This window comes from Rhipicephalus microplus, chromosome 5 (assembly GCF_043290135.1).
Source record: "Rhipicephalus microplus isolate Deutch F79 chromosome 5, USDA_Rmic, whole genome shotgun sequence".
NCBI classification, from domain to species: domain Eukaryota; kingdom Metazoa; phylum Arthropoda; class Arachnida; order Ixodida; family Ixodidae; genus Rhipicephalus; species Rhipicephalus microplus.
Genome location: NC_134704.1, coordinates 3,872,130 through 3,886,879, shown reverse-complemented (window position 1 = coordinate 3,886,879; position 14,750 = coordinate 3,872,130). Strand labels below are relative to the sequence as shown.

Genomic DNA, 14,750 nt, shown 5'->3' with positions numbered 1-14,750 from the left:
TCAAAATAAACGAATAGTAAATGTACTGTACTTGTGTAATGAACCGACCTTTCCTTTTTTTTTTTAAAGCTGACACCGATTAGGAGTATGCGGGAGAAAGAAAGAAACAAGAGTTGTAACAGCAAAAATTTTGCATGACCGTATTAAGAAACTCGCTGCCCAACCGCTGCTAGCCTCTATTCAAGAACTCCACTCTCCACAAAAAAAAAATGATCCTTGTTCTGCCCCGCGAAATGCGTGACGATCCTTTATATGTAGCTTGAAGCTCTTCTTCGGGCTACATATAAAACACACGAATAAACGCTGAAGTGAACACTACCCGCTCGGTTTTTATTCTCCAGCTTGTGCTCAATAACTTTAAGATCAGCCGTATAGCTAGCTTACTGACCGATTGTGCGATGCAAAGCACGAAGTTCACTGTGACAAAATCGCCAACAATAATGCACACGAGATGGTGGACAAACAAACATTGCGGGTGCACATCGCGTCATGCAACGTGCACCTGCAATGTGGGTCAGCGCTGTGGGTGCAGTTGTGTCACGATTGCGCGATGTTTTGTGCTTTGTTTTTGCGCTGCTGTGCTTGCGTGGTGATATAAGCAAAAAGGTTTCTCCTGCGTTCTACAGGTGGTGCTTTGCCGCAAAAGGCGTAACTTTTAAATTTCAGTCAACGCTGCATGCGCTCACGCTGCTCGCAACGGTTTAGCACAGTTGTTAAACCACATTTCGACTTTTATTGCATTGTTATTTTGAGCTGTAATGGCGTGATTAAATGTTCTTTTGATCACCATTAGCACTAGCTGTCACACCAAAATAAAATGAGCAGACACATTAAAAATATATATATTGTGAGCGCTGACTATATACTTCATCTTCATCTGTATGACCAAACCATTGTAGTCATCATCATCGTATGTCACGCGGTCTGGCTCTCTGGCTCGTGCGGCTGGATTAAAAAAGGATAACCTGGTTGCTGCCGTACCGGACGTGGTCTCATAAGTGGTGAAGCGTGCTTTGGTTCCCACGTCCTCCTGCTCTACCCGTCACCCCAGGAGCTGCGGTCTGGTCGACGGTTGTGCCCTCAAGCAACAGCGATGGCAGAACCCAACTCGCCCGCTGCTGCAACCGCTCCTTCTCAGCCACTTAGGCTTCACTACACCGTGAGTACCTCTCATCGAGACCCTCCGGTATTCTCCGGCCTTTGCAACGAAGACGTCGAAGAATGGCTCGACAGTTATGATCAAACCAGCGTTTGTAATTATTGGGACGAGGCGCACAAACTGCGCCACGTTCCTTTTTACCTCGATGGCGTCGCTAAAACCTGGTATTACAACCACGAGAGCGACTTCTCCAATTGGTCGGCCTTCACGGGGCATCTCCATCAGGTATTTGGCACGTCTGCAGGATGTTCTGTAGCAGCGAAACAGAAGCTCGCAACCCGCATCCAAGGGGACGACGAATCGTATACGTCCCACATTGAAGATATTCTAGCTCTCTGTCGCCGAGCACAAAATGACATGACGGAGGCCGATCGCATCCGACATCTACTGAAAGGTATCAACTCTGCGGCCTTCAATGCTCTCGTGATTCAGAATCCGACTACCGTCCGGGACGTCATCACTACATGCCAACGCCTGGACGTGCTTCATTCCATGCACCTTCCACACGCCTCCTGCTACGCTCGCTTTACCAAAGAGCATGAATTGCGGGCCCTTATCCGCACAATTGTCAGAGAAGAACTTCACAACCTTATTCCAGGCAACCCTACCGTTGCGTCTGTCCACACACCTCCTCCCAACCTGCGAGAGATAATCAAGAACGAACTGGCATCAATGACAAGCGCTGCACATGCCCCGTCTTCTGTGCGCTTCCCAGTGCCTTCGTACGCAGAAGTTGCATCGCGGGCCCCTGCACCAGTTCCAACCGTGCCTGCGGACGTCGGATGCGACCATGTGGCTGCGATGACAACGCAAGCACCAAGGCCACGCCACTATTCTATATGGCGTCCTCCCCGCCCCATCTGCTTCTACTGTGGCATAAGGGGTCATATATCCCGTTTCTGCCGCCGCCGTCAGCAGGATGAACGACGTAATTACTCAGCTTACGAGAGAGACTTTTCCCCGAGACCCGATGAATACGATCCCGCACCGTATCCATCCACCTTCCGTCAGTCGCCCTCCCCTCCACGGTCTCATGCTGCGCCTCATCCTTCTCGTTCGCCTCGCTGCCGTTCTCCGTCACCGTTTCGGCGTACGTCATCACCCTTGCGTCCCGCTCCGATCTCTCGGGACTCGCAAAACTAGAAGGTGCAGTTTTTGGAGGGGAAACTGCTTGTCGTCGGAACGCTACAACTCCTCCGTCTCGTCCATCTAATTTACTGCCTGTTTCTGTGGAAGGTGTTTTTGTTGACGCCCTTATAGACACTGAAGCCGCAATTTCGGTAATTGATCGTAAATTGTGTTTTTGCCTGCGTAAAGTGCAAACTCCTTATGCCGGTCCCATGTTATGCGGTGCTAATGACAGTCCAATTCGCCCGACCGGGTTGTGCACTGCTCGTATTCTCATCGATGGAATCCGTCATCACATACAATTGGCTGTTCTGTCTTCGTGCGCTTATCAGATAATCTTAGGCTGGGACTTCTTGTCAGCGGCGTCTGCTGTAATTTCGTGTGGTCAGCCCCTCATTTGTATTACGGCCACTGAGCTTTCTTCTGCTGCCGACCTTTCGTCGCCCAACCTTGTGACAGCTGCGGATTTCCTCCTGCCTCCCGGACGAGAACGTGTCCTTACGATCAAGTCACGAGACATTCTAGATAGTGACGCTGTGGTTGCTCCTTGCCAGCGCTGTATTTTTCGAGGGATCACCATCGCATCTTGTTTAGTGCGGTTCTCCCGTGGTTATGCAAACATCACGGCATGCAACACGACGCCAGAACCACTTCTTCTGCCAGAGGGGACCACTGTTGCCAGCATTACCCAAGAAGCACCGCTTTGTGTCGTCACTGGTTCATCTGCTTCGTCATTCTCAAACTGTATGCCAGCGGAAGATGCATTTCCTGCTCTCAAGGCCACTTTGTGTGAACATCTCAACCCAATGCAAACTGATGCCTGCTAGCGTTATTAATGAAGCACAAAACTTGCTTTGACGTTTGTTCCGAAGGTCTGGGTCAAACAACAGTGACCGCCCATCATATCGACACCGACGGATCCCGTGTGATTCGCAGCCGCCCTTACCGTGTGTCGGCTTCTGAACGCAAGCTTATAGAAGAACAAGTCAACGACATGCTCGCGCGCAACGTCATCAGGCCTTCGACAAGCGCATGGTCTTCTCCTGTCGTACTAGTGAAAAAAAAAGGATGGCTCGGTACGGTTTTGCATTGATTACAGATCACTCAACAAAATCACTCGTAAGGACGTCTACCCAATGCCTCGCATTGACGACGCTCTTGATACTTTACAAGGTGCCAAGTACTTTTCAAGTCTCGACTTGCGCTCCGGTTATTGGCAGATTCCAATGCACGAGTCTGATAAAGAGAAGACTGCGTTTGCTACGCCAGATGGGCTCTTTGAATTCAATGTAATGCCTTTCGGCCTGTGCAATGTCCCAGCCACATTCGAACGGATGATAGACACGGTACTGCGGGGATTAAAATGGAAGACCTGCCTTTGCTACCTGGACGACATTGTCATTTTTTCGTCGAACTTCTCACAGCACCTGGAACGGCTAGACGAAGTCCTCACGTGTTTAGCTAAGGCCGGTCTCCAGCTCAACACTAAGAAGTGTCGGTTTGCCAGTCACAGCATCAAGGTATTAAGTCACGTCGTCAGTAAACATGGCGTTGAGCCCGATCTCGACAAGGTTGCCGCGGTACTGCACTTTCCTACACCAACCACACAGAAAGACCTCCGCAGCTTCCTTGGCTTAGCGTCGTATTTCCGCCGCTTTGTACGTGACTTCGCTACTCTTGCGGCTCCTCTGCACAAACTTCTGACCACGAGCGCACTCTTTGTCTGGTCGGATGACTGCGAAGCCGCTTTTCACACCCTCAAGCGATGCCTCACATCACGGCAAGTGCTTCGCCATTTCGACCCTGCAGCACCTACTGTGCTACACACTGACGCAAGTGGACTTGGCATCGGTGCTGTCCTTCTTCAGCGGAACCACGCTTCCGAAGAACAAGTCGTGGCCTACGCGAGCCGTACTCTGTCACCTGCTGAGCGAAACTACAGCATCACTGAGCAAGAATGTCTCGCCATCGTGTGGTCCATACAAAAGTTTCGTCCTTACTTATACGGCCGGCATTTCACAATAGTGACTGACCATCATGCTCTGTGTTGGTTATCGTCTCTCAAAAATTTGTCGGGACGCCTTGGCCGTTGGGTACTGCGATTGCAAGAGTATGACTACAGCGTCACATATAGGTCGGGCCGAGAGCACCAAGATGCCGACGCTTTGTCCCGTTGCCCGCTCTCGCAAAGCGCCGAAGTGTCACCTTCCATCTGTTCGTCACCGCCCGCCAAAGTGACCAAATAGACGGCTGCTGCTTCGAAACAGTTAGTTACCTCGGCGGACCTTCTTTCGTCCACAGATCTCGCCTCGCTCCAACATGCCGATACCTACTGCCGCACAATCATCGATCGGCTCACTGGCTTATCGCGTGCTCCAAACAGCCGCCTAAGACGACAACTTGCCCGTTTCAAGCTTCAAGAGGGAACATTATGTCGGCAAATTTACCATCCTCTCGGTAACCAATGGGTTCCCGTCATTCCTCGCTCACTTCGTCTGGAAGTTCTACAAGCGTTTCATGACGATGCGACAGCTGGCCACTTAGGGTTCCACAAGACCTACGACCGCCTCAGGACTCGCTGCTTTTGGCCTGGCCTCTCCACTTCTGTCGCCAAGTACGTCGCTTCCTGCGCGTCATGCCAGCACCGAAAACGTACCACGTCTCTTCCCGCGGGGCCATTGCAACCACTGCCGTGCCCGTCCACTCTCTTTGAATTTGAGGGCATAGACTTATACAGACCTCTTCCGCTTACGCCAGCCGGTCAGCGTAGGATTGTTACTGCCGCAGACCACCTTACTCGCTACGCAGAGACGGCAGCTCTTTCATCTGGTGCTACCTCTGAAGTAGCAGATTTTTTTCCTCGCGCCATTATTTTACGACATGGCACACCGCGTGTGCTCCTTAGTGACCGTGGCAAGACATTTCTTTCACATGTCCTTGCTGAAGTATTACAAGCCTCTAACACCATCCACAAGACCACATCAGCGTATCACCCAGAAACTAATGGCCTGACTGAGCGTTTTCACCGAACTTTGTCCGACATGATCTCTATGTACGTGCAACCAGATCACAAAAACTGGGACACAATACTTCCTTTTGTCACGTTCGCATATAACACTGCCGTACAGCGTACAACGAAGTTCAGCCCTTTTTTTCTCGTGTATGGCCGTGTACCGACTTTTGTTCTGGACACCACCTTTTTGTCCACATCTTCCAATCCATCTTCATCTCTCCCGGAAGAGTTCACCGCTCGCGTCGCCCGCTGACGTGAAATCGCCCGCGCCAACACTGCTACCATTCAGGACAAGAGAAAAATCGACCTTGATGCGAAGCGTCGAGTTGTTGTGTTCCGCCCAGGCGACGAAGTCCTTTTGTGGACACCTGTTCGTGTACCTGGGCTCTGTGAAAAATTCCTTCACCGGTATCTCGGTCTATACACCGTCCTGGAACGAACATCTGAAGTCAACTATCGCGTTGCTCCTGTCAACGCGGCTTCTGATCGTCGTCGCCGCCACACCGAGATCGCCCACGTCTCTAGACTGAAACGATATATTCGGCGTCCCAACCCTTTCTAACTTGCTGCCCTCTTTCGCGAAGGGGGGAAAATAGTGTGAGCGCTGACTATGTACTTCATCTCCATCTGTATGACCAAACCATTGTAGTCATCATCATCGTATGTCACGCGGGCTGGCTCTCTGGCTCGTGCGGCTGGATTAAAAAAGGATAACCTGGTTGCTGCCGTACCGGACGTGGTCTCATAATATATATATATTTTTTTGTCATGAACCAAAGGCGGAGGGGAGGGGGGGTCCCTATATGAGTGGGCTCATTACATGAGTAAATACAGTATATCAGTCCCCATGTAACTTCCTGTAAAGGTGACTTCACTGTAGTAAAAGATTGTTATGCCATTAGAACACATGTCTAGGAGAAATCTGCACTACTGTGATGCCCCACTTCAAGGTTGAATAAACATACCAGCCTCACATCAATTCATCATTTTTGACGTTTAAAACCTTGCTATACCAGCTTATATGATTTAAATAATCTTTAAAACAGGACATATTTTGCTGGTAAACTTGCATTTTACTGAAAGTCAAATCCTGATACTATTCAACATTGTTTCTACTTTTCTTGAGCCGAAAAAAAAAAAGGCAGGCATTGTTTGAATTTTGAGAAATTACTGTGTAGGTTCGCTAGGTCATGACAAATACGCCAATATTTATGTATATGTATTATATACTATGCAGATTCGATTAAAAATTATTCAGCCAAAATCAATATTCACTTCGAATCGGCTTTGAACCTAAAATTCATTATTCCCACGAGCCTGGTATTTTGCATTGTTTCAAGACCTATTCTCACCTCCTCAAAGACAAGGCTTAGCAAATGTGGCTGAATTGACACAGCTCACCTCAACAGTAACAACAAAACATTTCTGATGCTTTGTCCCCAGCATAAGACAACTCAAAGCGATAACATATTTTCCCATTTACCGTATTTACTCGTGTAATGAACCCACCTTTTTTTCCGAAAAGTTGATGCCAGTTTGGGGGGAGGGTACACAACATGGAAGAAAAAAAGTCACAGGAGTTATACGGGGGAAATTTCGCGTGACGGCTTTGCTTGTTTTGGCCTGACAAATGTGCGAGAAATACTTTTTTTGTAGCTAGAAGCTCTTTTTGTTTCCTCCCGTGGCGGAAGCGCACGAATAGACGCTGAAGTGTCGTCCAGCCGCTCGGTTCCCGTGCTACAGCGCATGCTGTTTGTAACCCGCCATGTAGCTTGCGTACCGGCCGAACACGCCCTGGGCAGCAGGTGTCCCATAAAAGTTGACAATGACCAATCCGAAAACTAAAACGCAGTGTCGGATGGTGGCACACAAACGTTGCGGTAGACGTTGCGGGTGCATGACGCGCGAGTCATCGCGGTTGCGCTTTGCATGGCCTCCGAGATGGCGGGCTCGCGGCGTGGTTTTCTGCCACGCGACCACCATTTCAAAGGTCACACACTTTGTTTTTGTGCCACTGTGCTTGCGTCGCACTATCAGCAAAGAGGTTTCTCCTGCATTCAACAGATGGCATTTTGCCGCAAAAGGCTCAACTTTCAATTTTTTATTAACGTCGTCCGCACACGCGCTGCTCGCAACTGTTTAGCATGGTTGTTAAACTATGTTTTGACTTTTATTGTGTCGCTATTTTGGGACATAACACTTCGATTTAACGTTGCTTCAATCGTCAATGGCACTGGCTATCATACCGATATAAAAGGAACAGATACATTTAAAAAAAGCTTTTTTTTTTATTTTTTCAAGAACCAAGGTGGGGGATGGGTTCATTATGCGAGTCGGTTCGATAAACGAGTAAATACGGTATATACTGCTGTCAGGACAGTAAGAAAATGGCAAGCACAAGTTGAGATCGAAGCGGTGACATCTGCATGGATACTGTCAATGTGAACTTGTAACCAAAGCTACTGGCGGTTGATAATTCAAGTAAAAGGACACATCATAAATGCAATGCCGACTAAACATGTCACTTATTGCTGTGACTAAACAAACTTGAATGTCTCAGCATTGTCAACTTTTAGGCAATTAAATATCAAACCATAATTTTCTGCACAAGCATAAGACACAGCTTGCATGGTGTCCACTCCCAAAGCCGGCTAGGAGTGGTTGCAAGAGAACAGCCCAGGGGGGTTCTGGACTGGTATCTCATAACAGAACCCGGTGGTTTCCAATAATTGTTCTCTCAACCAGAAAAGTTGATATTTGGGCCGGTTGGTTTACGATACTTGAAGAAAAGAGGCAGGCACAGACACATAATTGGAGGCAGCTACTGTGACTTTATTAAAAGGAAGCATTGAGCAAGAAAACCTCGCAACACATCTTTCTTTGCCTGGATGCCGTGGTAGGCGATAAAGATGTGCTTCCTTGCTAAATGTTTCCCTTCAATAAAGTCACAGTTGCTAGTTCCGACGGTGTGTGCGAGTTTCCCTTTTGTCATGCTGGCTTTTCGTCAAGTAATCCTCTCTCTACCATGCAAAGATATTGTTCGCAAGTGCACGGCCCTTTCAGTCGACATGGTAGATGAAGAAATGCTTGGCAGCACAAACGACAGGAGGGGATAGGAGACAAGAACAAAGCGTTCCCGCAGCCCTACCCCTGCCACACGGTGTCCGAAGCTAACACACAGTCGACATCATTACCTGTCTCAACGTGCGTGCGACAAGTGCCTCCAGGACGGGGCCTCGGTCTCCGTGAAGCAGGTGGACCTCATCCAGAATAAGCAGCTTGACAATCTGGTTGAGTGCAATGTCTCCAGTGGACTTTCGTGTGACCACATCCCACTTCTCAGGTGTTGTCACCAGCATCTGAAGCAATACATATCAAGCGATGCACTTTAATGCAGAGTAAGAAGAGATGTGCCAACTTTTCAAATGAATGTAAGTCTCAGGAAAGTTACTGAAAAAATACAACAAGGTTGTATTCCACAATATATATTTGTCATAATTCTGCTTGCTAGCACTTCAGTTCTTTTGAAAAGTTTGTAATGCTTTGATATTTTTACTTCATGAGGAAGATCGTGCTTCACAATGAGCAGCAAGAGTTTTGCTACTTGAGTTTGTGGTGACCTAACTAAAGGGACACACACACAAAAGAACAATTTTTTAAGTATTGGTAAACAACATTTTTTTACAATGCAAAAAACGCCATTGTAGCCCTGTTAAATAGAAAATAGATGAAAGGAATATAGAGGTGGAACTGTTGCCTAGGCATGACGATAGTTATAGCGCGAGAACAAAACAACGACACAGAGTCTCTGTGTCGTCGTTTTGTTCTCGCGCTATAACTATCGTCATGCCATACCAACTAGCCCAAGCTGCCACACTTCTATGTTGCCTAGGGCTTCAAGCATTGACTTATAAATTTTTATGCCATCATCTAGGGCCTGCAAAACTCTTTACTGGTAACAGTCAGTTATGTCCTGTTCGGAGGGAGTCACTGACTTAACATAGCAAGACTGAAAGCGAAACTGACGAAACTAAAATGGGAGCATGCTTGTGTTCTTGCAGCCCTATCCCTGCCACACGGTGTCCGAAGTGAATGGGTATTGCCCCTAGCCCTAAGCCTCTCCACGACAGGACAGCACCATGATGTCCCCTGAAGCGAGCGAGCTGCTAAAAATTTCTGGTATCAGCTTGCACCCACTGCACCATTAGCCTTCGCAAACCTCAGGACTTGGCCGAAATAGCAGAGCCACAATGAGGACTATGCAATACGCTCGCTGTTGAACTGCATGAGCCTGGATGCCTGCCCACTTCTCGAGAGCATCTCACTTATCCCATAATTTACTTCATACTAAGCGGTTGCCAAGTATTTTACTTACCACTTTACTTTGCGCACCCATGAGATATGCTCTACAAGTCATCGTGCTTTGGTAGATGTGTTCGGCTATGTGACAAAGTTGCTGATGAGGTACAGTGGGCATGTCACGAATTTCATCTCAGGAGCACTTATGAAGGATGGATTTGAGAGAAATGGGAGATGGGCGTGGCAAGACAAACACACTTTATACCCTGAACGGACAAAACCAATACACAGAATTTGTGTTAAAGCCCTCATTAACTCAATAACACTCGATAACTCAATAACAATCAATAACTAAAAAATAATCAATAACTCAATCCCGGGCCTCTCCCGCTGACATCCTTCTGAACCGGACAGCTATGCTGCTCCTGTCGCTGCAGCGGCAGTGGTTTCCCACGTCGTTGCAGCTCGGAGCCACAGCACACAGTGCCAGCTAATCCTATATTTCAGTTTGTCCTATATTGCAGTATGCCATAGACCTTCTCGCTCCTGTTATAACGCACATTTTTAACGCATCCTTGTCGACTGGAGTTTTCCCTCGCAATATGCAAGTAGCCCGAGTAATAGTTTTACATAAAAGGGGTGATAAAAACAATATTGGCAACTATAGACCAGTTTCTATTCTTCCTATATTATCGAAGGGCCTCGAAAAAATTGTCAACGTTCGTATTGATAATTTTTCGCAGAAACATAACTTGCTAACCGAGTGTCAGCACGGTTTTCGAAAAAGACGGTCTACGGAAAGTGCATTAAATATACAAAAGAATCTTATTCTTCAGAACATTGAAAAAAAGCTTCTAACATTAGGGTTATACTTAGACTTTAGCAAAACATTTGATAGAGTCAACCACCAACTGTTGCTTACGAAACTAGAAAGATATGGCTTCCGAGGAATAACACTTGAACTTATCTGATCTTATTTAAAAAGTCGACATCAATTTGTTGAAATTAATGAAAATAGATCACAAACGAAACCTCTAAGAGCGGAGCGGGTGTGCCTCAAGATAGCATCCTTGGCCCGATATTTTTTATTTATTACATTAATGACATCGTAGAAGTTAGTGATATGTGTAAGCTTGTCGCTTATGTAGGTGACTGCTCAATTTTCTTTACAGGAAAATACTTAGAAGAAATAATGCCTATAGCTAGTACTGTCTGCAGCAAAATTCAACGCTGGTCAAAGGCAAACTGCTTGATTCTTAATGAAGCCAAAACAAAATGTGTCATTTTTCGTGCCAAAGAAAGTTCTACTACATTACGAGATAACATTGTTCTGGGTCCACATAAGATTACCATTACGTCCTCTATGAAAACACTCGGAGTTCTATTCACCGAGCATATGTCCTGGAATGCTCATGTTGACAATGTATGTGCGAAAGTTCGAAAAGTTATTGATATTTTAAATCACTATCGAAATACATTGCCCTATAAAATTAAGCGCCTCATTTATCATGCTCTCTTTCACTCATACCTCACTTATTGCTCAACCATATGGGGAAACACCACCGCACAAAATATTCAGATTATGGAAACACTTCAAAAGAAGGCAGTTCGAGCTATTGCGAACGTTTCTTTCTCCAAATATACGGAAGAGCTTTTTCGGCAAATAAAATAATAAAAGCTGGTGATATTTGGAAACTGAAAACTCTACAATGCTACAAGAGTGCTATGCTAGGAAAGCTAGATTCATTTTTAACCCTCGCTGATCTACAAGAAAACAAAAGTACATAGGTATTCATTTCGCCGTCAGGCCTCATGGCAAATTCCTTTTTCTCGTACAAATTATGGACAACAGTGCCTTTGTCATACACTGCCTTCCCTACTTAACCATTTCAACAGACAAAGTGTTGATGTGTTACCACTAAACAAAACTAAAATGTTGGACCTGTTCCTGTAACGGCTCATTAACATAGGATTAGAAAAAAAATCCCACCAGTTGTTGATAGCATGCTGATGTTATAGTAAATTTCTATGTTATAAAAAAAAAGTGTTTCTCGGTTGTACTTTGTAGTTGTTGTATAGCTGTTTTTAATTTATACATTTCTCTTCCTTCATCGCAATGTTTATTTTATATTCAGTTGAAATGTTATTATTGCTTTAATGCTTTATACTTTGTAACATGCTTTCTTCTATTGTTTTGAAACAAACTTCACCACTGACTGCCTGGGGGACCGAAGCTTTGTCAAGCCGAAGAACTATCCGCTTTTTCTCCAGTTCTCCCTTTTTCACCTTTGTATGAAATGGTGAAAATAAAAGATTTTTGATTGATTGAGTCTCTTCTGCGCGTGGCGGTTGCCGCGAACGGTTGTCTCTAGCGTGGGTCCTCGGTGCGTGGCACCGCGGACTGCGACGCCAGGGGCCCGTGTGGCAAGTCAAGCGTTGGCGACGGCGCCTTGGTCGTGTTTAGTGTGTTTGTCGTGTTATTGTGTTTGTCATGTTTTGGAGTGTATGGAAATTGTGTGTAAGGATGTCTTAGTGGGTTGATCATGATTGATGCATCATTCGGCGGACGATATCGTCGTTATAAATTAGTTAAATAAATGTGTTTGTTGTTTGCCCTCACCACGTCTAGTGGTCCGTTCTAGTGTGTCCGTCATGATTGATGTATCATTCGGCGGACGATATCGTCGTTATAAATTAGTTAAATAAATGTGTTTGTTGTTTGCCCTCACCACGTCTAGTGGTCCGTTCTAGCGTGTCCGTCCACGTCTAGTGTGTCTGGCACCATGATGATGAAAACCAGCAAGCGAAGCAGCAGTAGAGAACGTCTTGTTTATTAGACACTGGGTTAAAGAACTAAAACAAAATAGAATGCGCGCACGCTATCCGGGCATGCTCTAGTCCTCCTTTTCTTCTTCGCCGCTCTTCCGAATTAACATTTAGCAGCATGCAAGGCATGCTGGCGAGATTGGCATTGCTTGCACGGTTTCTAGTTCGCAATATTTTTATCAACACTTATGTGACGCGAAGATAGTACTGCGGTTGAGTTTCAGTGTTGCACTCTTTTGCTTATTTAAAATTATTCTAAACTTTGTTGAGTATTTTTGCTATCAGGCCAACGACAAGAGCTCCTGAGGAACATAAAAGCCCCATCACTTTGACAAGGTCGAAAAATTGCCGGTGTTCGCCTTTAAGGATTTTGCAACACTTTACAGCATACACTTTGGAAGCATGCTTGTTTTTCTGTGAAGTGAGCCGGCACTGCTAGCTAAAACAATATATATTATCAAGCCAAAGGGTAATCGTCAACTCGGAGTGGTTCCTGAATGTTCAGGCAATTATACAGGGAATCATGTGGAATCAAAATTTGGCTCCAAACCAACTAAACGTTGGCTAAAAAAGACATGCAATCATTGCTATGTGAACAGCAGACGATGTAGTGGCACCTCGATTCCGTCACTTCCATCGCTTTGGCATAAATGTCAGCACCCACACACAATGTTGCCAATAATTGTTGGAAGCCAGTTGAGAGAGTCTGGGCAAACTATACAATTCATTTGTGAAAAATCTGCATATCTCTCCTGCCTGTAATTGGGGATGAATGATGAAGTCATGCAAATGAACGTGCCCAGCAAATTTTATTGAGATCTACTGACTTCAAAAAATCGCCGGAGTTGGCCTTTAAACATTCAAGTTCACCCTTCAAAGTTCAAAAAAGTTCAAACAATCAAGTTCACCCTTCAAAAATTCAAGTTCAAACAATCAAGTTCACCCTTCAAAAAATACTGTTATACCATTTTTTCCAGCCACTTTTCGGTAAAAAACACAATACTTTTGTAAACACTATACTACATAGTTGAAAAATTACGCCATCTCTCGCTAAAAGGAACCATGTGCAGATACGAAGCAGCGGGGAGATGGTGAACGGCACCCACAGAAACTCGTCTGCATCACCTTAAGGTGCACCAACAGTCCGACCTCTACCTAACCATCACTGCCAGTGACCATCACTTAATACCGGCGAGTGTTGCCATGAGCGCTTCTGGTGACCATGACTATTCGCGGCGAGATCGGCTCTAGTTGACAGCACCATCATCGCGGAGGTGCAGATAGGTAGTCAGCGGCGCGTATACAAATACATGTAGATTGTCTATGCTGCTTTGAACATCTACACTGCTCTGAAGCCCTTTTTTTTGAAAGCCAGGACACTGAGCATGCTTTTTCGTTGTAAAGCGGCAAGCCACTACTACACCATCGACTACTACTATGTCCTTTGAAGCGGCCGTGGTGCGCAGTTTCACAGCTCGTAATAGATGAATGAATTAAAGTTTATTTCATAATCTATTTACAGATAAACACTTGTCAGACCTATAACCAACGGCTAGTTGGTTGGTTTTGCACTCACAAATCGCTGCATGCGTAGAAAGTGAGCCATAGCGCAGCCTGTGCAAGCGGCGTAAAGAAAAAGTTGTGTTAGTTGAGTTTTGCGGCTCGGCTATGTCACGACTACAATTTAATGTGTGTGTTCTCATGTTCATAGCATTCAAACTTCATGTAGTTTTGAACAGGCCGCGCACTCTCAAAGTACTGTATGTGTTTCACTCGGCAACCGAACAGGCTCGCCTAATATCGTATTTACTCGCGTAATGAGCCCACTTGCATAATGAGCCCACCCCTACCTTGGCTTTCAAAAAAGAAAAAAAAAAGACTTTTCTGTAATGTATCTGTTCATTTTGTTTTGGTATGGTAGCCAGTGCCATTAATGATTTAAACAATGTTAGATCAGGCCAATATATCACGAAATAATTACGCAATAAAAGTCAAAACATAGTTTTTCAACAATGCTAAACAGTTGCGAACAGCGTGAGCGCGGACGACATAAATGAAAATTCGAAAGTCGTGCTTTTTACGGCAAAGCGCCATTTCTTGAATGTGGGAGAAAACACGCCGCGTACTCGCCATCTCGAAGACCATGCAAAGCACAACCGCACCTGCAACGTTTGTGTGCCGCCATCCGACACTGCGTTTCATTGCAATAAGAATTATATGGACGCTCTCGACCCGGTTTCGCCACCGACGTCGACGTCACTCACTGTATATGCATCTATATAGTATATGAAAACTCAAAAAAAAAAAAAGCAGCCCGCGGTCGAC

General features: G+C 45.7%; 1 protein-coding gene across 1 annotated transcript in view; it reads right to left on the bottom strand.

Moving 5' to 3' along the window:
• The window catches only part of LOC119175108 (activating signal cointegrator 1 complex subunit obelus), a 526,436-nt gene that overhangs the window by 397,479 nt on the left and 114,207 nt on the right, over positions 1-14,750 (bottom strand). The window contains exon 11 of the mRNA XM_037426343.2: positions 8,495-8,659. Coding sequence (XP_037282240.2) covers positions 8,495-8,659 — 165 coding nt within the window. The remainder of the gene's footprint in view (positions 1-8,494; positions 8,660-14,750) is intronic.